Below are 21887 nucleotides of genomic sequence, written 5' to 3'. Positions count from 1 at the left end.
TAGCGGTCAAGGAGTTTGGTCAGGAATGTGACCAGCCTGGCTGCGTGAATTGGTATCTGTTCCTCCTGAAACCTCAAGAAAAAGTCAGTGTGAGAAATATTAAATATATATGTGTACATGGATGTGCGTATGTGTACACACACGCACACACAAATATGACAGAAAGAATAGGAGATGCACCAGAGCAGCACTTTCGTGCCCGCTGAGTGCTAAGTGCTGTCTGGCATTGGGAAAGCAGCCCTGAACACAGGCAGGCAGGCTCCTCTCTCATGGGAGAAACCAGAGAGCAAGCAGCATCACCCCCCCAATCCCCCGTCCACACATGTACACACTGTGTCACTGCGAGTAGTGAACTCCTGCTAAGGAAGACACGGCCAGGTAAGAGGCTGGGCAGTTCCTGGACGGAGGGCCGACGGGCTGGTATTTTAGAGAGGGTGGTCAGAGAAGGGAGCTTGCTGCTGTTTTTATTCCTTTTCAACTCAATGTGAACTTTCTTTTTACCTACAGGTCTTCTGGCAGCAGGTACCGATAAAGGGCGCGTAGCCATGTGGAGAAAAGTGCCAGGCCCCCAGAGCAGCCAAGGGGTGGAGGGCAAAGACAGGTGGACCCTTCAGATCCCCACTGAGCTCGAAGGAAACATCATGCAGATAAAGGTACGCCTCGACGGGGCACTGGGTGCACTCATTTGCTGCAGAAGTGGAGGCAGTAATTGCTCTGAACCTATTTTTGTCAGTTATTCAAATTAAGATAAAAAATAACAACAGTAAAATATTTTTAAAGGCCTTTTGGGTTTCAGAACTACAGATAAGGGACTGTGGACCTGTAGTAATCTATATCTTTTTAAATCTGTCTAACCGTCCATTTATCTCTATCATCTATTTATCTTATTTATTTATTTATTTGGCTGTGCCGCACGACTTGCGGAATCTTAGTTCCCCGACCAGGGATTGAACTTGCACCACAGCAGTGGAAGCGCCAAGTCCTAACCGCTGGACCGCCAGGGAATTCCCGCCCCAGCTTCCTCTTAATGCTCCAAACCTCCACTGTTTTCTGGTTATCCTGAGGCTTGAACTTGCCCATATTCTGTTTCAAACAAAGTCATTCTGTTGGGGAGCTTGCTGTTCTCATGGACTGCCTTTCCCCTCAGGAAAAGATTTCTGAGTCACTGCTCCACAGCCTGGTAGTGGGGAGAGAAGCTGGCTTTCTGGGGTGACACCCTGCTTTGGGAGCTGGGAGCTGGGCACAGGAGCCTCTGGTCCCGGATGGCCTCTCCCAGAGAGGAGCAAGCTGGAGCGAGGGCCTGGGGGCCCAACGTGGTCTGGCTCCCGCTCCTGATGCAGAGCCTCCCTCCAACCCACCTGGACCTGGCCTCTGTGCCGGAGCTGGGGGAGTGAGAGATGCTGGCAGCCGCCCCTCCCAGGAAATGCCGGAGGAGAGGGAGCCCCGGTTTCTTGGCCAAACCTGCCTGCCGAGCTCACCTGCCACAGACTCTGCTCTTCTTACCAGACTTAGTAGACTTTCTTCAATAAGTCTTTCTTCATTTACTCTGTGCCCAATTCCCAGAGAAGTACATGGTTGTGTTTTCATAATTTTCACCAGTTATGCCTGTTACGTCCTCGGGGCTCCTCACCTGCCTTTCTGGAACTTGCCTCTCAGATCTGCTCTGTGTGAATTTTTTGTTGTTGTTTTTTTTTGTTTTAATTTTTGGCTGCACCAAGTGGCATGCAGGATCTTAGTTCCCCGATCAGGGATCGAACCCACGCCCCTTACAGTGGAAGTGCGACATCTTAACCACCAGACCGCCAGGGAAGTCCCTGAATTTTTTAAGATAAAGTTTACTTAATCTATACTAATCAGGAAATGAAAACTTACATGGTAAACAGTTTAGGGATACCTTAGAGCAATTTTGGGAATTACTTTTAGATCCTCATCTCAGGTCATAAATAAACATAGCTTCTGGATGAATTAACGAGTTAAATATTTTTAAAAGTTAGGTCAGGGACTTCCCTTGCGGTCCAGTGGTTAAGACTTCGCCTTCCAATGGAGGGGGTGTGGGTTCGATCCCTGGTCGGGGAGCTGAGATCCCACATGCCTTGCAGCCAAAAAACCAAAACATAAAACAGAAGCAATATTGTAACAAATTCAATAAAGACTTTAAAAATGGTCCATCTGTTAAAAACTGAAAATAAAATTTAAAAAATTAAAAGTTGGGTCAGAATAACTGGCTAAAAACACAGAATATAATCAGATCTGTAGAGAAAGTGTAACTTTCTTAGATTTTAAGTAATAAAAGCAGTTGCAAAAGCAGAGGGACAAGGTTGAGTCCATAAGAACATGTCACACCGGGCAATGTGAACAGGAAGGCTGGGATGAAAGGAAAACTGAGCTGGGTAAATATTCACTTTAAAGGGTTAATCTCTAAAACACCAAATTTTCCCAATTTTCAATGCATAATTTTTTTCTTCATTTGAATACCAATCCCAGTTGATGTGTACATTGAAAGTATTTTTGTTTTTTTGTGGGAGAAGAAAGGTGTTGTTTTAAACTGATGGCTCATCTTACCTTTAGTGATATCTTAGAATAAAGGACATGAAGAAAACTCACATTTATAAGAAAAATATTAAGAATGCCAATGGAGGGAATTCCCTGGTGGTCCAGTGGTAAGGAGTCAGTGCTTTCACTGTGGGAGCCCGGGTTCGATCCCTGGTCGGGGAACTAAGAGCCTGCATGCTGCACTGTGTGGCTGAAAAGAAAAGAATGTAAATGGATAAGTGATGAAGGAGAGTGCAGATAATTTACCTAAGGGTGGTTAGTAGAATCCATGGAAAACGTGTAACCTCAGTGATAATGAAAGCAATGCCCATTTTAAATAATAGTAAGAGCCACACTAACTTTCTTGAAAAACGTAAAAGAAAAATTGACTCAATAGACCATGTTCCTCAAAGAGAAGCCTCAATCTTGTAATTATTTCTTTCCAAATAAATCTACAAATTACATGTTTATCCAGTGAAAATAAGGAGTTTTTTTCCCCCCCCGGGGGAATTCAACACAATAATTCTAAACTCATTTGGGAGAGCAAATGGCCAAGAAAAAAATTTAAAAAGAATCAGACCATTTCTGTATCCTATACCAGAATATATCTGAAAGGTACAGCAATTAACACAGCATGCTTACTCAGGAATGGATAAATATATCAGTGCAGTGAAGTTGGAAATCCAGAAACGGATTTGTATGGATTTGGAAGTTTAATATGAAATTATGAAAGTGGTACTTGACATCACTAGAGGAAGTCTGGATAGTTCACTACAGTGTGTAAATTTGCTTTCCATTTATAAAACATAGATGCCCCTAAGTTCATGTCAGTAAAGTAAACTCTAGAAGATGCTCAACCAGTCAGGATAGACATGAGCGAGAACAACCACACAAGTTTACCCGCTGGATCTAAACTCTGAGTGTTGTTATTTTAAAGTTTTTCTACAAATTACACGTTTTATACTTATAAATTTTTAAAATCATGTTTTTAAACAAGAAGAAGAAATAGTGCTTGGAAATTGTTTATGAATCCTCATACTTATAACGTTGCCCTGACTGCACCTCTCCTTTCTGTTCGCACCTTGGGTTCTGTCTCTCAACTTGGGAATGAAGTGGGGCTCCAGGAAGAGCCTCCTGGCAGTGAACAGCATCAGCTCCGTGCTCATCCTCCGCGAGCAGGCCATGTCGTCCCACTTCCACCAGCAGGTGGCCGCAGTGCAGGTCTCCCCGAGCCTACTCAGCGTGTCCTTCCTGTCCACGGGGGTGATGCACAGCCTGCGTACAGACATGTACATCAGCGGAGTGTTCGCCACCAAGGTCACTGCCAGGGTGACCATGGGCTTGGGTGGGATCATCGATGTAGACAGAAGACCTGGTCAGTTGTTAGGGTCATTCAGGACAACGAGGCCCAGACGGCCGGTTGCTTTTTAATTTCCGTGGTTCTTTGTAGGATGCTGTTGCCGTCTGGAATGGAAAACAGGTGGTGATCTTTGAGCCTTCTGGAGCCACATTACGAAGTGCAGGTAGGAGTCTTTTCAGCCCCACGAAGGGGACTCACATCTAATGGGAGTGGGTGCTGGTGCCTGTGGGGTGGGCAAAGGGCAGGCCCAGGGCCATGGGGAGACCCTCATGTCAGTTCTCGTGCCTGGGCCTGCGTTTCCAGAGCCAGTGCTGCCACTCTAGCCCTGTGCGGCCAGGGCCTCCCCAGCCTCCCTATAGAAGCCAGTTGAGGTAGTTAAGTGCAGCCAGATCTGGGACCAGCAGCCCTCCTGGGCTCCAGGACGATGAAACAGCTCAGAAATAAGTCGGCATGAGTGTGAAGAACCACAGTGCTTTCTGGGGAAAGGAGTGCTACACACCTGACTTCTGAACTTCCTAGAGCACGCACAGCAGTGAGCCCGTGGGGTCTCGACCAAGGCCAACCTCTGTCTGAAAATTTCAGGGTGGATCTTCAGAGCCGTTCCACCCGTCCCATCCATCGCTCCGACTCTTTGTTTCACTTTATCTTCTGCTCTTTAGCACATGTCTGTATGAGTTACAGGGCTGCTGTAACAAGGACCACAAAACGAGTGGCTGTTTAGGAGTTATTCTCTCACAGTTCTTGAGGCCAGATGTCCAAAATTAGTTTCACTGGCCAAAATCAAGGTGTTGGCAGAGCCCCAGAGGCTCTAGGGAAGACTCTGCTCCTTGCTTCTTACAGCTTTTGGTGGCTGCCAGCAATCCTTGGCTTGGGGTCGCATCATTCCAGTCTCTGCCTCCACTGTCACATTGTTCCTGTCTAAAAATCTCCCTCCCTCTTATAGAGACACTTGTGATTTCATTTGGGACCCATCTGCATAATCCAAGATAATCTCCCCATCTCAAGACCTTAACCTCTTTGGCCATATAAGCTAATATTCATGGGTTTCAGGGATTAGGACCTGATCTCTTTGGGGACATCTTCCCACCAAGCACAGTGACCATCAGGACGTGCTCCTCGGCAAGATCTCCTTCTGCACAGTTCTTACCTTCACCCATCCTGACCTAGGCCCTCCCACCTCACAGGGGGACTCGTCATTGCACTGTTCCCAGGGTGATGCCCCCACGTGCTTGTTTGAATACCTCACACCTCCCTGGGGATGTTTTTCCACAGGTTATCACCTCTCTCCCTCATATTATTCCCTCACTTTTTTTTCCTCCTCTAACACTTTGTCACCTAAAGTTCCCTTAGAACACTTTTCCCACCCTGCCCTGTGTCGTGCTGATAATTCACGTCTTCGCCTCTCTTCTACCATAGACCCCTTGAGGGGCAAGGGTGAACTTATCCTCCCAAGAGGATAGCACAACAGGTGCTGAGATATTTTGTTTTGTGTGTGTCATCATCTTCCTAACTAGATAAGAACCTGTCTAGAGCCAGAGACTAGAGCTTGTGGTCTCCAGAGTTCCACATAAGATAAGCAGAGGCTTGAACAATCATGCTGTCATACATGCTGTGCTACTGGAAGCACCACTGCTAGATGGGAGAAAAGAGGAGAGACCACCAGTGCCTGGTGAGGGCAGGGTGCCCAGCACTGAGTCCCCACACCTGGCTGTCACTGGCAGCTGTGGCCCTGGCAGGTCCTTGTGTCTCAGAGCCTCACTTTCCTCATCTGCAAGATAAAGAAAACACACCTTTCACAAGGCTATTGTGGGGGCCAAGGAGAATTAGGGAACACACATGAGGACACTTCTTGACTATACCGCAGCTCCGCCCCTTCTACCTGTCTCACCATGGTTCCTTCTTTATATCCTTAGTTGTAGAAGATCTTTTCTGCTAGGTTTCAGTCTTTCTCATCAATAGTTGCCCTACAAAAAGTTCTAGTTTTAGTGTGAGAATGCTTCTTAAACTCTAAGGAGCTATGACAAGACTAGCTGCTGCTGTCCTGACCTTTATCTTTAATTTTAGGTACCTTCCTGTGTGAGTCTCCAGTGTTAGCCATGCACGAAGAAAACGTTTATACAGTGGAGCCAAACCGAGTCCAAGTTCGAACCTGGCAGGTAAATTGCCGCTCTAGAGTGAGTGGCCTGTGACGTTAAAGACAATTAGAGCAGAGTGTAAAATGCCATCTCTAAATCAAGCCAGAGCTTTCTTAATGACTAAACTTAGCCACATCAGATTGCCCCAACTAGGTGCTTGGTTGTAAAAATGGATTGTCGGATAGCCGCTCCATCGACAGCTCTTGTGACTTCAGAAGTCAGGAAGTGAGGCAGTGGCCTTTTGCAGTGAAAAGGACTACATGGCTGGACCTTGAGTGCATGGGGGTGTGAAATGGGAGGAAATTTTGCTGTGTTTAATGCGCATCTTGAGGGCTGAGGGGTCATCAGTTCAGGACATATCTTTAGGCAGACCTTTCCCTGCACGTGTCTGAGGGTGAGGCCAGGATGGGAGCAATGTGTGCCTCCAGGATGACAGGCCTTTAACACACCATTCTGTTCCCTCCGGGTGGTGTGCAGTAAGGAAACCCTGCCCACATCCCGTGCACACTTGCTGGACCCCCAGGGCTGACATGGTGTATTAGTTTCCTGAGCCTGCCATAACCAATGACCACAAACTTAGTGGCTTAAAACAATAGAAATTTATTTTCCTTGCAGTTCGGGAGGCCAGAAGTCCTAAATCTAGGTGTGGGCAAGGTTGGCTCCTTCTGAGGCTCTGAGGGCGAATTTGTCCCATGCCCCTTCCAGCTTTTGGTGCTGCTGGCATTCCTTAGCCTGTAAACAGATCACTCCAGTCTTTGCTTCCATCTTTACATGGCCTTCTCCCTGTATCTTAGAAGAACACGTACCCTTGGATTTAGGGTCCACCCTAATCCAGAGTTGTCTCCTTTTGAGATCCTTAATTATATCTGCAAAGACCCTTTTTCCAAGATACATCCAAGTGGATGTATCTTTCAGGGGCTACCATTCAGCCCAGTACATGCAACAGTGTTCTGCATCATGGTTGAGGACATTTGTTACGGTACTGGTTTTAGCTCTCAGTATGACTGCTTTGTCCAGCTCTGAGTTCTTTCCTAGGGTCCAGCATTTGATTTCCCAGGGCTGCCATGTCCGTGTCCTTGTACCTCACAGCCTGCACTTCCACTCTTGCATTCAGCAATTCCTGAAAGAGCTTCCATGCAGTTCTACTTTCTAGCAGGAGGGTCAGACAGTAAAGGAGCACACTGAAGTGTGGAGGTGGGTGGGAAGTATTGCAGGGGGTGGCATTGGAATAGAGACCTGACAAGTCAGGGAAGCGCCCGAAGCCCCACTCGCCTCCTGGGGCAAAGTGCAGGTGGAGGGAGCTGGGGCCTGGTGAGATACCTGCCCTGCTTCAGGTCAAAAGGGAGGCAGAGAGGCTGGAGGGAAGGAGGGATGGGCCTTGCATACTGCTGATAGTTGTGTAGGGGCATCAGCTGTGGACATAAAGCCGAGGCAGGGAGGGGCCCTCCTAACAAAAGATGAGGGAGCAGCTGGGTTATCAGAGGGGTGACCTGCGGAGCTGGAGAGTAGAGGCATGCAAGGAAAGAAGGAAAGGTCTGCAGGGAAGGGGCGAAAGGCATACTGGGAAAGAAGGCTAGGCCTGCTGGAGAATGGGGGAATGGCATGCTGGGAAAGAATGATAGGTCTGATGGGAAGGAGCGAAAAGCATGCTGGGAAGGGGCAAGAGGCATACTGGGAAAGGGGCGAAAGGCATACTGGGAAAGGGGCAAAAGGCATAATGCGAAAGGGGCAATAAGGCATAACGGAAGAGAATGAAAGACCTGCTGGGAAAGGGCGAAAGGCATGCTGGGAAAGAAGGATAGGCCTGCTGGAGAAGGGGGCAAGGCATACTGGGAAAGAATGATAGGCCTGATGGGAAGGAGCAAAAGGCATGCTGGGAAAGAGGCGAAAGGTATACTGGGAAAGAATGATAGGCCTGTAGGAAGGGGTGAAATGCATGCTGGGAAAGGGGTGAAAGGTATACTGGGAAAGAATGATAGGCCTGTAGGAAGGGGTGAAATGCATACTGGGAAAGAAGCAAAGGCCTGCTGGGAAGGGGCAAAAGGCATGCTGGGAAAGGGGTGAAAGGCATACTGGGAAAGAATGATAGGCCTGCTGGGAAGTGGTGAAAGGCATACTGGGAAAGGGGCAAAAAATCAGCTGGAAATCATGGAGGGAACTTAGGAGCGTCTGACTGCAGACAGTCTAGAGTTTAGACTTTTTTGTTGATTTTTAGCTTAAGGAATATGTGACCATTGTGATTAGTAAAGTAATGCCAGCCTGTGAAAGGAATCCATTAGCACCTCTCCTCTCGTCGGAAAGGTGGAGTGTGTCTCCAGACCTTTCTCCCTGCCCGTGCATCCATGACACACAAACTGCAGTTGTTGCTGGTTTGTGTGGTGATGGGACAGCCGTTATGTACCTCATGGTTCTTGCAGAAGCTTCCTCCAGGCGGGAGCACAGAGCCCCGCTGGTTCCTGTGCTTCCTGCGGGGCACTGCGAGGAGAGGTGGGAAGCTGAGCGGGGGCTAGTGTCTGACAGACACCCGTGGAGGCAAAGCCTCGGGGGACCAGGTGGAAGTTGGAAGGCAGGAGGTGTGGAGCCCGAGTGACACGGTGCGTTTTGGCTTGTTTTTTTCTTGGTTTTGTGTTTTCTTCCTAAAAGATCACTTCTGTGTGGGAAGGACTAGGGCAGCTGGTGAGCAGTGAAGGCGGGTAGGAGAGGCCACAGGTGAGAGGTCCGGGGGCTTGGAGCGGGGCAGTGGGCAGGGAGCCAGGCCAGAGTCTGCAGTTAGGGGCGTGGTGAGCAACTGGCATAGGAGGGAGGAACTGTGGACATTCTAGTTGTCTAGTTTGCGGGTCTGTGCTAATTGTGGAGCCTTAAGGTGGAAAGTACAGAAGCAGAGCAGGGCTGGGGGGGAAGGGTGCAAGTGTGAGGTGCCTCGGACACCCTTCAGAGATGTCCCAGTGTTACCTGAAAACCAGGTTCGCCTCTCGGTGGGTGTCAGCCAATAGACACAAGCAAGCTAAGATCGGGAGAAGGAAGGATTTATTATTACTTGCAGCCAGTAAGGAGAACACGGGGGATCTTTCCCAAAACAGTGTCTCCCTGAACAGCAAAATTGGGGAAGTTTTAAGCTAAGGGTACAAGCATATTCACAAAGGAGTTTCAGCAGAGGAGAATTCAGGGTAGAATTGGGACAAAGGTCAACAGAGTCCAAGCTCTGTTGATTGAAGTCAGTGGGTAGGAGCCTTATTTCCTGCAGAACTCAAAGGTGTATTATTTTGTATATCCCTTGAGGAACCAGGACCTGCCCCAAGGCTGCTCCTCCCTTGTTTCTGCATTCCCTCCCTAAGATCATGAATTACTGAGGCCTGTTCTAGGACCAGCACTGTGGCCAGGCTTAGATCACAAAATGGCTTGGGCTGAAATGGGTCCTCTTATGTCAAGAAAACCAGTCCTGGTTGTCTTTCTCCAGGAACCTTCCCCCCAGCCTATATGCTTACACCAGAGCCAGCTGGAAACACTGCTCTGGAGGCAGGAGCCCGGGCCGTGCTCTGAAGCAGGGGATGGGAATTGGGACATATCATTGAGGCAATGTGGAAGGAGAGGAGGTCAGGTTTGCACTGCGTACAGTGTGTCAGGAGCGGCAGAGGAGAGGTCGAGCAGAGGAGGCTGAGACCCTCGCTCTGTCCTCACCAGTGAGCCGTCGCCTGTGACTGTTGTTTGCTTGTTCCACAAACATACACTAACCTCCCTGCTGGGTGCATCAACATGAAGATCAGATTCCTCAGCTTGGAACTCACCCCCATGCTGTTTATCCCTCACCCTGAGTTTCCTGGACAGGTTGTGCAGCTTCCTGGCCTGCTCCCCAAGTCTCTGTGCCTGGCACTAGGAGTCTACTAAGTCCTGTTGGGAACCCCCCACCCCGTCCCCGGTCGTCCAGCCGGCTCCCCGCTCCCCCTGCACTGGAACCAGGCCTCCACCTGCCTCCCGCTCACTGTTGGGGTGCCCTGCTCCCAGCCCAGCACCATGCCAGACAGACACTCACTGGGCACTGCTTGAATTGAGCCAGGAGCCTCTCTCAGCTCCAAGGACAAGGGTCAGTCCATGCACAAGACACACGAAAGCCTAAGCTCTGTGCAGGCCTGACTGTGGTCACTCTTTCCAAAATGCTATTAAAGTAAGAGTGACACTTTAAAACATACGTGATTTGAAATCACTTGTGGCTCAAAACCCTCCAGAGTCTTCCAACTTCACGTAGAACAAAATCTGACTCTCCACCTTGGCCTGCATTGATTACCCACTTGGCCTCTGCTCACTGCCCACCTCGGGGGCCACCCCTTGGCCACCACATTCCTTCCTGCTGTGCTGGCTCCTCCTTGTCCTGGAAAGCCGGGCTCAGCTCTCCAATAGGTGGCTCCTTCTCCCCAGTCTCAGTTCAGGTTTGCCCCCCAGACAAGACCCATTTCTCAGGCATTTACTGACGTATGATGTACACACAGGAAAGCGAGCATGTTGTGTGTGCAGCTCAGTGAGTTTTCACAGATGGATGTATCCGTGCCGCGACCACCATCCCTTCCGCTCACGGCCTCCCCCGGAGGTGACCACTTAGAGGACACTAGCCACACAGTCAGTTTCATTGGGGCTTTAACATAAAACCTTGCAGGCAGCACCTCCTGGACCAACCCAAGCAGGTGGAATTCAATGTCTTGCCACCTTGATAGGTTTTTTTTAGCATCCTGTCTGTCACCTGTCTACACTTGCTCAGGTTGAGTTACGTGTGTACTTGCTTGTTGACCTGGCTGCTACCTGTCTCCCCCTCTGAAAGTAAGCATCAGGGATCCCCCGAGGGCAGGGCCTCATCCTCCCCTCCCCGTGTGGGGTGAGACTCCAGCAGAGGGCAGGGCCCTGTGAATAAAGCCTCCCTGAATTCCCTGTTCCCTCCTTTTTTCTTCAGGGGACTGTGAAACAACTCCTGCCGTTTTCCGAGACAGAGGGGAACCCATGCTTCTTTGACATCTGTGGAAATTTCCTGGTTGTAGGGACAGACTTGGCTCACTTTAAAAGCTTTGATCTATCCCGAAGGTACAGTTTTTGTCCAAATAAAGGTGTTATATTTTTAAAATTAGTCAGGAGGCAGTGTGGTGGGTAGAAAATGGAAAGGAGGCAGCAAACTGCTTATGTTCTCATTTCAACATTAATGTGCAACTTACTTTTTTGAAATGCCTTATGTCTTGATTTAAATTCTTCATCTTTGCATGAAGGGGAAGGGACCAGCATCACTATGTGATGGACACATGACACAGTGCATTTGTCAAAATCCATAGAACTTTACAGCTCAAAGTGAGCCTTAATGTCTGCAAATTAAAAAAATCAGTTCAGGGGATCCCAGGATGGAATGCAGACGAGGCAGGACAACCCACCATTCGTGAGTGTGTGGAACTGCCTCCCTGGGAACCAGGTGCTGCCTGGGTCACCCTGGGACCGAGCGGGACCGTGAGACTAAGGGCTAAGGGGCCACACGCGGCATGTGCTCTGCAGACGAAGTCAGTTCCCACGGGGCTCGGGGAGCGGTACCCACACTGCCGTCCAGGCTGGACGTGAGCAGCCGAGGGATGGGATGGGGGCCCGAGGGAGCCAGCTTCTCACCTGGGTGGGAGGTTCCAGATCAGCAGGGGTGGAGGCTGGAGTGACCCCTGTGCTGGTGCATCCAAGGTGGAGATGTGAGTCTGAAGCAGAGTGCAGCTTCACGTAGATGCAGGTGCATGCGTATAAAGATACCATGGCTATGAGGATACACACCAGTCAGTATACACACAGCCTGGCTCTGTCAGCCGTGGGGGCCTGGGGGCAATGACACCCCAAGAGCAACGAGCACATCCCGTGCCCGGATCTGGGTCTCTAAGTCCTCCTGCAGTAAAGGGAACTGATCTCGGAGAAATGATGCTGGGACCGATACTGGGACTGAAGCAGGAAATACACCAAATGAGCCTGGAGACTCTGTCCCAGCCGGAGGGGCCCAGGGAGACGAGACAATTAAATGTCAAGTGGGGCCTGGACAGGGGCCTAGGACAGGCAGAGGACACTAGGAGAAAAGTACGGAAATGTGAATAAAGCAAAAAAAAATCATGATGAGATACCTCTACAAGCCAGTGTTGTTTCTAATGGCAACAAACTGAAACAACTAAACAGGAGATTAGTTAAATAAATTTTAGTTTGTCCACACAGTGGAAAAGCACACAGCTGTAATGAAGTATGGGCAGCAGAGACCCCGGCCGGCTGTGCTGTGGGGCCGATGAAGCATCCTTAATAAGCTGCTCCTGTGTGAGACAGGGACAAAATACGTATTTGTGTTTGTTCACAGACACAGAACTTTAAAACCTCACCCACCAAATAGCAGATTGTTATGTTGTACAGCTGAAACTAAGATAACGTGTGTGTCAATTATACCTTGACAAAAAAAGTGTGAAAATAAAAAATCATCCTATGTTCTGAGCTCAGCCCATTTCCCGGGTCTCACATTACCGAAGTGAGACCAGTTGGGCCCAAGCGGAGCTCAGTCCTCTGGGCCCAGGTTCCAGGCCGCTAGGAGAAGGGGCGCCTGCCATCCCACGGCGGTGCCACTGAGACCGCGTCCCTCCCCACAGAGAGGCGAAGGTGCACTGCAGCTGCAAGAGCCTGGCAGGGCTGGTCCCCGGCGTGGGGGGCATGGCCTCCCTCAGGTGCAACGCCAGCGGCAGCAAGATCAGCATCCTCCTCAGCAAGGTGGGTCCCCTCATGCGCACGGCTCCTCCCACCCCTCCAGCTGGCCCTTCTGCGCCCCACACCCCGTGCCCTTGACGTCCCCTCCTCCCCGGGTGGGCGGAGTGGTGGGGGAGCTTTCTGTCTGGCCTCTCCTCTCGCCTGGGGCCACCCTTCACCTCCCCACCTTCCTTCACTCCCTGTTTCGTCAGCAGCAGTGGTTTCTGCTTTGCAGAGACCCTCACCTCTTCCCTTTTCTGCCTCTTTCCATCACCCGACTAAATTCTCTGGGCACCAGGGGTGACGACTGTGGAAGGACCTTGGAGCCTCTTGCTTAGAGAGACACACGATGTGGGTGTGAAGGAGGCAGGTGGCTGGGTCGCCTGTTCTGCAGGAGCTAGTGCCTTCCCACCCGGCAGTGTCTGTTCATGCTCTCCTCATGCATTCACTCACACATTCATTTGCTCACTCATTCATTCACTCATTCATTCACTCATTCATTCGCTCACTTATTTATTCACTCATTCTCTCACTCGTTCATTCAAGAGTGGATTGCTGGTTGCCCTCCATGTACCACACACTTTGCTGGCCACTGGAAACACAAACTGATCGGTTAAATGGGGGAATCGGCCCCTCCCCTCGGAAAGGCAGACTCGAGTAAATTTTTACAATCCTGGTGAGAGCTGAGAGGAGAGGTGCAGAACTGGAGGTCAGTGGTAGGTGGAACAGCTCTCAAGAGTTCCGGAGGCTTCCAGGGGAGGTGGAGGTTGAGCCCAGGTGTGGGCTCGCCGGGTGGGCAAGTGATGGGGGCACAGCCCCGCCAAGGCGTCAGAGTGCGACCCCGTGGCAGAAGCATGGCTTCGCCAAGGTCTCCGGTCACTGGCAGAGGGGGAAGCCCAGGCTGAGTGGTCCGTGGGCTATCACAAGGTGGAAGATCCCTTGGGGCCCATCACAGCCATACTTGGCTGTAGGGCAGGGAAGGACAGTGGCTGAGAGGAGCTGGGTGAGGAGCCTTTGGGGGACGGAGGGGGGTCCTGTCTGGTTGTTGAGTTAAGGCATTTGAAGGGCGGCCTGTGGGCAGTTAGACACAAGCCTGAGTCTCAGCTGGGAGGTCTGGCTGGAGGTGGGGGTCCTACCAGCCAGAGGCCCAGGGTGGACCTGGGGAGGCTGAGGGAGGGGAAGCAGCTGAGCTGATGGGGAGAGACAGGCAGGCAACGCACACCAGGCAGTCCCGGGTCACTCATTCCTTCAGTGGCCAGGACGCTGCCCAGGTGTCCATGCACAGGCAGGAGATGCCCACACAGGAGGTAGGCAGGGTATCGGGACGTGGTGCTGGGCAGTCCTGGGAAGGGCCTTTTCCTTGGTGCTGGGTGTGGACGCTGGTGAGAAGCGCGGACTGCTGAGTGACCATTGTCTCCGGAGGCCTGATTCTAAAGAGCAGAGCGAGCTTGAGGGAGCTCAACGCTCAGACCAGGGTCGGGAATGCTCGCCCTGGTGAAAGAAAAAATCAAAGAAAGAAAAGTTGAGCTAGGTTAAGGGGGCTTGCAGTGAAAGATAGCTCCCCTGCCCCACTGGCACTCCCCAGGGGAGGAGAGGCTGGGAGAAGCAGGAGGAGGAGGACGGGATGGAGCCCCTCTCCTTGCAGACCGGGGCGGGGTGGGGGTGGAGTCTGGGGTGGAGACTGAGTCCTGGCCCATCTTAACATGTCCCAGACGCTTCGTTGTTTGTCATTTTGCTTAGGGAATTGTGATGACTAGAAGCTTGCATTTTTATTTAGTCAAACCTATTGATGATTTTTAATTTGTGATTTCTTCCATTGCTCTTAAGCTTACAGTATTTTCTTTTGTCTAAGATATCGGTAATTTTTCATTTTCTTGCCTCTCTTTTCTTAAGCACATCCCTTTACCATCCCGGTATCTGTGGGAATAAAGGTTTAACTGTCTACGTGAGTTCTTGGCATTTTGCTCCAACAACCAAGCTGGTTCCCTTTTCTCAGCTTTTCTGAAGCTTCTCTATGGCGTTTACTTCATTTTTATTCACCTGCGTGAGAATTAGTTTATCAGAATCTCGGTCCCTCCTTGTCCCCATGGTTAATCCACCTCAGGTAAGATGACATCACGCTCACATCTGTATTAAGAACAGCTAGACAGCCATAGTTGACCTGCACAGTCCGAGAATTTGTCTTCAGTTTTCTGAAATTAGAAAGTAGTAAATCCATAGCCATTTCAGCAGGATGAACGTAAGCTGACGTTCGAATTACAAACGCTGGAGGCCCGCTCGTGGGAGGGGCCGGATGGATGACCCGGGCATCTCTTCCAGGCGTGTGGCTGTCAGCGGGCGGGTACCCTGAGCTCCAGCTCTCTCTTCCCCAGGCTGACAACAGCCCCGATTCCAGAATCTGCTTCTACGACGTGGAAATGGACACAGTGACCATCCTCGACTTCAAGAGGGGACAGATAGATCAGAGAGAGACGTTGTCCTTTAATGGACAGGAGACTAAGAAGTAAGATTGTGGTTTGGGAGGATTTTGTTGGAAAAAATGTTGAAAACGATGTTCAGTTACTTGTTGGCTTCGAGGCAGTTTGTTGCTAAGTTTACTTCACACTTGGAAGAGCTCAGAGATCACGAGTGGTGGAAACCAGAGGTGAAATAGAAACAAACTCCCCTGGTCAGTCGGGGTGGATTTGAGTCTCTAATCTGTTTTCCAGGTTCTAAGGTTCTGGAGTCATGGGGTCAGAACTCGAGCTTCTGAAAGGGCTGCAACTCGAGTGTCCACAAGGGCAGCCTGAGTCTTGGGGCACAGAGGGCCCGTCAGCGTCTCTGTTGGTGTGGAGAGTGTTTCTGAAAACACAGTGGTCTTTCTTCAGGGCATTGATGTACCACGTGTGTGAGGGTCCGTCTCTCTCTTTCAGAAGCCAGGCCCTCGCGGATGAGAGGCTGACGAATCTCGTGCCCGTGAGCCACTTCTGGGATCAGAGTGAGCCCAGGCTGTTTGTGTGTGAAGCCGTGCAGGAAGTGCCGGGCGCCCCGCTGCAGTCAACAGACAGGAAGGCCCTGGGCGAGGCCAGCACGGGCCCCACGGTACCACACGCTGTCGCCTTTGTGTTTAGATTGGTGGGGACGTGGCAGGCTCTGTCTTCCCAACAGGTCCACAGGGAAGTCCTGGGGAATGGATTCAGGAGAGCGAGCGCCCACCCCCAGGATGCCGGGGGGCGCCTCTCCCCTCTGGGTTGACACTGAGAGCTGGCCCCACCCTCTGTCACGTGCCATTTTTTCTCGGCGGTTCAGAGCTCTTTATCAAAACAGTTAACGTGAACTTACCCCTTGATGTCAGCTCATCCTGTGGGGTCCAGTTACTGAGGCCGACTCCTCAGTCATCCCCCGAACAATTGGCCCCCTTGCCCCTGTCTCCACCCCAACCCCCGGCTTTGCAGGGCCTCCCTCCCCAAAGCTGGTGACTCTCAGGCCCAGGACTCCAACACTTTCCAAGTCTTGGGTCCTGCAGGACACCCAGTGATATCTGAGAAAGCCCGGGGGCTGCATGCGCCTCTCTGTGACCCAGAGGGATCTTTCGTAGGGTCCCCAGTAGGTCAGCAAAGGCCGGCCGGCCCTAGAGCTTCAGGTGACTTGTGTCCCTGCCAAAGGGACTTCCCTCCAGGACGTGAGAGGCTGGAGCCCCTGAGGCTACGCAGGCACTCACACAGCAGGGCAGCCACCAGCCCCTCAGCCTCCGCGTCTCCTGGGCAGAAGGTCTGTGGCCGAGTCCTACAGGACAGAGTCCCACCGAGCACCGGCCTCTCTGCTGTCCCTCCCTGAGAGCAGAGCAGAGTCTCCATGTCAAAGTCAAGAAACTGAAGGGGCTACTCTTGAAACACGGGAGCTCCTGAGCTTCACTCACCAGTGCGGGTGGAAGGGTTAGTCTTCACCACAAGGTCAGCGAGATGGGTCTAGTGGTTCCCAGGCCGGACGAGGTGCGTCCTCCAGGAGGGGAGTCAGAGAAGAGCGGAGCCTGGTGTGGTTGCTGTGTGCCCCGAGGAGGAAGGGGGTTATCTGTGTGTCCGTGTGTTGGCCCCTCTACTTTCTTTGTGTTTTATGTAAATATCCCAGCAGTGAAAATGGGATTGGGCGAGATTCAGGAAAGTTATTGCCAAACTAAGACAGAACGTCTCCCTCTGCAGGCAGACGTGCTGGTCCTGTCCTTCTTCGTCTCTGAAGAGCACGGCTTCCTGTTGCAGGACAGCTTCCTCCGGCCTCCCGTCTTCCAGACGCTCCTGGGAATCCAAGTGCCCCATTATTACTTCACGAGAAAGGTGGGAGCCTCCACATGCGCAGCCATGTCTCAGGCCCTCCTCCCCACCGGGGCTCTTTCGTTAAACAAGCAAACCGTGTGCCCTGATTTGTCGCCTGAGATTCCCGCAGATCCGAGGTCTCTGTGTGGGGAAAGGCAGGCAGGCAGCAGTGCTGCTGAGGGTTGTCCCTTCCGGCGTCCCCCAAAGGCACCGTACCCTTCCACTTTCCTGTCTTCTTTTTTAAAATTCTAGCTGGTTTTTTAAAAGTACGTATTCCTATATTTACTGTAGGAAATTCAGAAGCTTCAAATAAAGAAATAAAGACCAAGGATGCTGCAAATCTCCGTGGTCGCAGCCCCCAGAGATGGTCACTGGGAAAGGCTGGTGGACAGCCTTTCAGGAGAGGTTTTGTCCTTTGCCCACGTGTGTGTGCGTTACATACACTGGTTGTTTTTATTTTTTTTATTTTTATTTATTTTTTTGATGTGGACCGTTTTTAAAGTCTTCATTGAATTTGTTACACTATTGCTTCTGCTTTATGTTTTGGTGTTTTGGCCCTGAGGCATGTGGGATCTTAGCTCTCCCACCAGGGATCGAACCCGCACCCCCTGCATTGGAAGGCGAAGTCCCAACCACTGGACCACCAGGGAAGTCCCACGGGTGTGTTTTTAAATTTTTGATCAAACAGGGTTGTTTTCAGCACATGCCACCCACCCCCTCCCCCCACCGCCAACAAGGGTATTTTGGATGAGTTATTTGCCTTCCCTGGGACCTGGTCTCCACGTCCGCATGGTCCCTCCTAGACCTGAAATCAGCCATCCTCTGCCCTGAGATACTGTGCTGATCACAGGGGTGGGTGCATCTGTGGGGTAGGGGTGGAGGAATGTCCAGACCAGTTGAAACACTGGCTGAGCCACCTGTTCTCAGCTGGGCGCCAACACCGCCTACACAAAGGAGGCACGGCTGCGCTGGGACCTGAAGGCTGCAGCCTGTCGTTTGTGCCTTCCGTTCTGCAGAACTGCGAATGCGCTGGCCGCTGCTGCTCCTATTCTCATAAAATCTGCAGACTCCTCCCCTTCGTCAGCTCTTTGGGCTCCCCTGCCGCGTCTTTCTTTACTGTCATGTCGGAAGAAGGACTGAAGTATGTAGACTTTTACTTGGATTTTTTTGGCTCTTAGCGTAGGGTGATTTAAAATCAACCCTAAACATGAACTCTGTATTTTCTGCAGTTAGCAAGTGTTCCTTTTTTAGCCAGAGGTAAGGGCAGACCCCAGAGGACCCCCAGAGATGGCGGACATGCCATCTGAGCTTGGCTATCTCTGCTGGCTCCGGAGCTGAGGCCCCTTGCCTGTGTGAACGGCTGTCTGCTCAGAAGCCAGGATGCAGGTCTCCCCGGGCCCCTCCCAGGGTTATTACTGACCTGAAGAGGTTTGGCAGGAAGGCCCAGGGTGGGCTGTCTGCTCTTTGTTCTGTGACTGTCATGGGCGAGCCGTGTGGGTCTGTGGGTCTCAGGCTGTGCTGATGCCCTCGTGCAACGTGCCCCCCTGAGACCACAGGCCAGGGTTGCCCCTGGGAACAGCATCCCCAGCCATCGAGGTTGGCAGCGAATAGTCTTTTCTGCACTTTGACTTGTGATCCGATGCAGTGAACTTTGTGAGGCTGTGTGGTTTCGATTCCAGGAGCCCCTGCGCTCTGTCCATGCAGGTTTTCTGAGTTCCCTCTTTTGAATAGACCAGTGCCTCCAGACAAGCATTTTTCTGAATTTCATTCTTATTTAGTGCTTTTATACGTTTTCATTTCTCTTTGATTTGAGACTCAAAACGTAGAGACAGCCTTTGAGCGCCTTCTCTTGGGCGTCTCCCACGTCTTCACGCCTGGGCTTGTTTCCCGCAGTCTGAGTGCCGTCCTCCCCTCCGCCAGCCCCTCGGCTCTCTTCCCCCCGAGCATCCAGTCGGAGCTGCTGGCCCAGCAGAGGCCTGGGTGATGCTCCTCCCTGTTACCTGAGCTTTGCAGTTGCCCCAAGATGTGGTTTTCTTTGTTTTAAGCGACAGCCGTCTGTGTGCTGACACCTCCCGCCTCGCATGCTCCAGCTTTGTCGGGGGCCTGGCACGGCGTCAGCTCCTCGTTGGGGCAGCACGAACAGTCTTGTCTCCTGATGCTTGCGGTGAGGAAGTATTTCACTTACCTGTGTTTGCAACACAGGAAGTCTTACTCATTTGATCTCTCAGTGCGGCGGAGGAGAGGCCACGCAGCCTGTTTCCCTGAAGCGCCTGGCGTCCTGAGGTTCCTGTCCCCACACTCAAGGGTGTGATGTCAGTCGAACAGCCCTGGGCCCCCAGGTCCCACGTGTGTCCAGGGCAGGTGGCTCATCCCCTCGAGAGCAGAACACAAGGCGAGTGCAGGCAGGGGGCACCGTGAGCCGTGACCGCGGGCGCACTTGTTTCTGTGAGAATTCCCACGTGTGCTCACGGGGAGCAGGGCTCTAATGAGGACGGGGCATCAGACCCACAGCAAGGCTGACGGAGGTCAGGCTGCTGTCTCGTGATTTGTGAAACCACAGCAGACAGCACGTACCCCCATGGTTTTTGTGTCCACGTTTTCTGAAGGTTTCCCACTCAGTGCAAAATCAGCCCAAACTTGAGGACTCAGCTTTCTGCCGGATGTGACCCAGCCACTCGGCCACGAACCCTGACCAGGGCTGCTCCGGGCCTCTGCTTATGCTCTGCTCTGTGCCTGGAGGGTCTCCCTGTCCACACCTGGGTCTGATGAATCCTACCAGGGTTTCAAGGCCCAGATCAAGCGCCCCCAAAGTCGGGGGCTACAGTTGAACTTCAGAAGGATCCGTGACACAGGAGCTGCTGGGAACTGAGTCAGAGGCAGGTGGTGAAGGAGTCAGAGTCACAGCAGATACAAAACTGCCAGGGCGGGGGAGTGGGGTCCAAGGAGGTGGATCATGACCCCTCTTTACACAGGGGAGCCTGTGTAATCAGACGAATGGACACTGCAGAGAGAGAGCAAGCCAGGTGGGAGACCGAGGGGGGTGTGTGCAGGTCCAGCCCAGGGGCGAGTGGAGGGCATGGAACCCCGTCTAGCTGGGAGGAGGGAAGTGGACTTGAGGATTTGTGGCCGGAGCTGGTGCAGAAGGCATGGTCCAGACAGTGCACTAAACTGTGCTTGTGCTGGGACCACAGGATTTCCTTCCTCTGCCTGCGTGGGGGGTGTGGCGGGGGGGCCTGCACTAGGTGAAGGTTCTCCTGAGAAGCACCAGCAGAGGGCTCACCACCACTAATCCAGGTTACGTTTTGGAAACTTCTACTTGCAGTGATGCTGGCGTCGATTTTAATACCCTCTGCACACGTACACAGGTCTGACTTGATAGTAAAAGCTCTTTCTAGGAATTTTACAAACAGCCCTGGGAGGTAGGGATTTTCGCGCCTGTTCACGGCTCTTGAGCAGCTGATGTTAGTGCCTTAGCGGCTGGCAGGTCCCTGTGCGTCGACAGCCTGCGTCATCCGCTGTCTGAAGCCAGAGCCCCAAGTTCTGGTAGCTTCAAGGGGCCTGCAGACGTGTGTTGTGTTTGCCGAGAGCATTGCTGAATATGGGGTCTGTGTGCAGAGGGTCCCCGCAGCTGACGAGTACCCCCAGGGAGAGGCCCGGGGTGGGCCCTGGCTTTGCAGGGATCCACAAATAAACAGTGCCCTTTGTCGTTCAGCCAGGAGAAGTGGACCTCGAGGACCAGGTGGACTCCGGGTCCCAGCGCATCCCCCAGACGGTGGGCAGGAGGCCCCTGCGGGACTTCGTGGGTCTAGAGGACTGTGACAAGCCCACGCGGGACGCCATGCTCAACTTCACCTTCTTCCTGGCTGTCGGGGACATGGACGAAGCCTTCCGGTCCATCAAGCTCATCAAGAGGTGAGGGTTCTGCTCGCGAGGTGTGCGGCGCCCAGCTCCCTGCGGCCCTCCTTCAGGTCTCTTCCCTCCCCGCGAGTCTCATCGTCGCTGACTCTTCTTGGCGTTCCTGGTGTCTCATGGGTTTTCTCTCAAGGAGATTCTGGTGCTGGTGGAAACCCGGTTGTATATGGGCACCTGGCTGGCCTCGCGATGCTCGGTGTCTCGTGGGCTGTGATTTAGTTGTTTTGATTTACTTTACAGTGGACACTTCCTAGTTGAAAGTTCTACAGTTGCTAAATATTTATAACATCTGTCTGTCCAGGAATAATTGCACTAAACAGAAAAGTGTTTTTTGTTTTTGGCTGCGTTGGTCTTCGTTGCTGCGCACGGGCTTTCTCTAGTTGCGGTGAACAGGGGCTACTCTTCCTTGCGGTGCGTAGGCTTCTCATTGCAGTGGCTTCTCTTGTTGCGGAGCACGGGCTCTAGGCGCACAAGCTTCAGTAGTTGTGGCACACAGGCTCAGTAGTTGTGGCTCACAGGCTCTAGAGCGCAGGCTCAGTAGTTGTGGCACACGGGGCTTAGTTGCTCTGCAGCATGTGGGATCTTCCCGGGTGAGGGCTTGAACCCGTGTCCCCTGCATTGGCAGGCAAATTCTTAACCACTGTGCCACGAGGGAAGCCCTAAACAGAAAAGGTTTTGATAGTAAACTCTCAAAACGGCAGGCAAAATGCAATTAAAATTGCTCTAAGTTGTCAATCAAGGGCTACCTATAAGCAGCTTCCTCTCTGTGCCTGTGAGAATTCAGAGCTTCTCAGGCGCATTTGACAGATTTTAATCGCCAAAGAGTAGAAAAACTATTGAAGGGTGAAATTCAAGTGGGAAGAGGAGGACGGGAGTTAGGGCACCCCAGCAGCCCTTGTCTGCAGTGATGGGTCTGTAACCCAGAAGCACCTTCCG

General features: G+C 51.9%; 1 protein-coding gene across 4 annotated transcripts in view; it reads left to right on the top strand.

Moving 5' to 3' along the window:
• IFT140 (intraflagellar transport 140) overlaps positions 1–21887 on the top strand; it is a 70226-nt gene that overhangs the window by 16689 nt on the left and 31650 nt on the right. For all 4 annotated transcript variants that reach the window (XM_068525046.1, XM_068525048.1, XM_068525047.1 and 1 more), the window contains 10 exons: positions 508–653; positions 3646–3849; positions 3983–4055; positions 5957–6048; positions 10967–11094; positions 12657–12774; positions 15123–15253; positions 15663–15831; positions 16929–17060; positions 20752–20951. In XM_068525046.1, the coding sequence (XP_068381147.1) occupies positions 508–653; positions 3646–3849; positions 3983–4055; positions 5957–6048; positions 10967–11094; positions 12657–12774; positions 15123–15253; positions 15663–15831; positions 16929–17060; positions 20752–20951 (1393 nt within the window). The remainder of the gene's footprint in view (positions 1–507; positions 654–3645; positions 3850–3982; positions 4056–5956; positions 6049–10966; positions 11095–12656; positions 12775–15122; positions 15254–15662; positions 15832–16928; positions 17061–20751; positions 20952–21887) is intronic.

The sequence above is a fragment of the Eschrichtius robustus genome, chromosome 16, assembly GCF_028021215.1.
Source record: "Eschrichtius robustus isolate mEscRob2 chromosome 16, mEscRob2.pri, whole genome shotgun sequence".
In the NCBI taxonomy this organism is placed as follows: domain Eukaryota; kingdom Metazoa; phylum Chordata; class Mammalia; order Artiodactyla; family Eschrichtiidae; genus Eschrichtius; species Eschrichtius robustus.
This window is presented reverse-complemented; position numbering and strand designations above follow the sequence as displayed.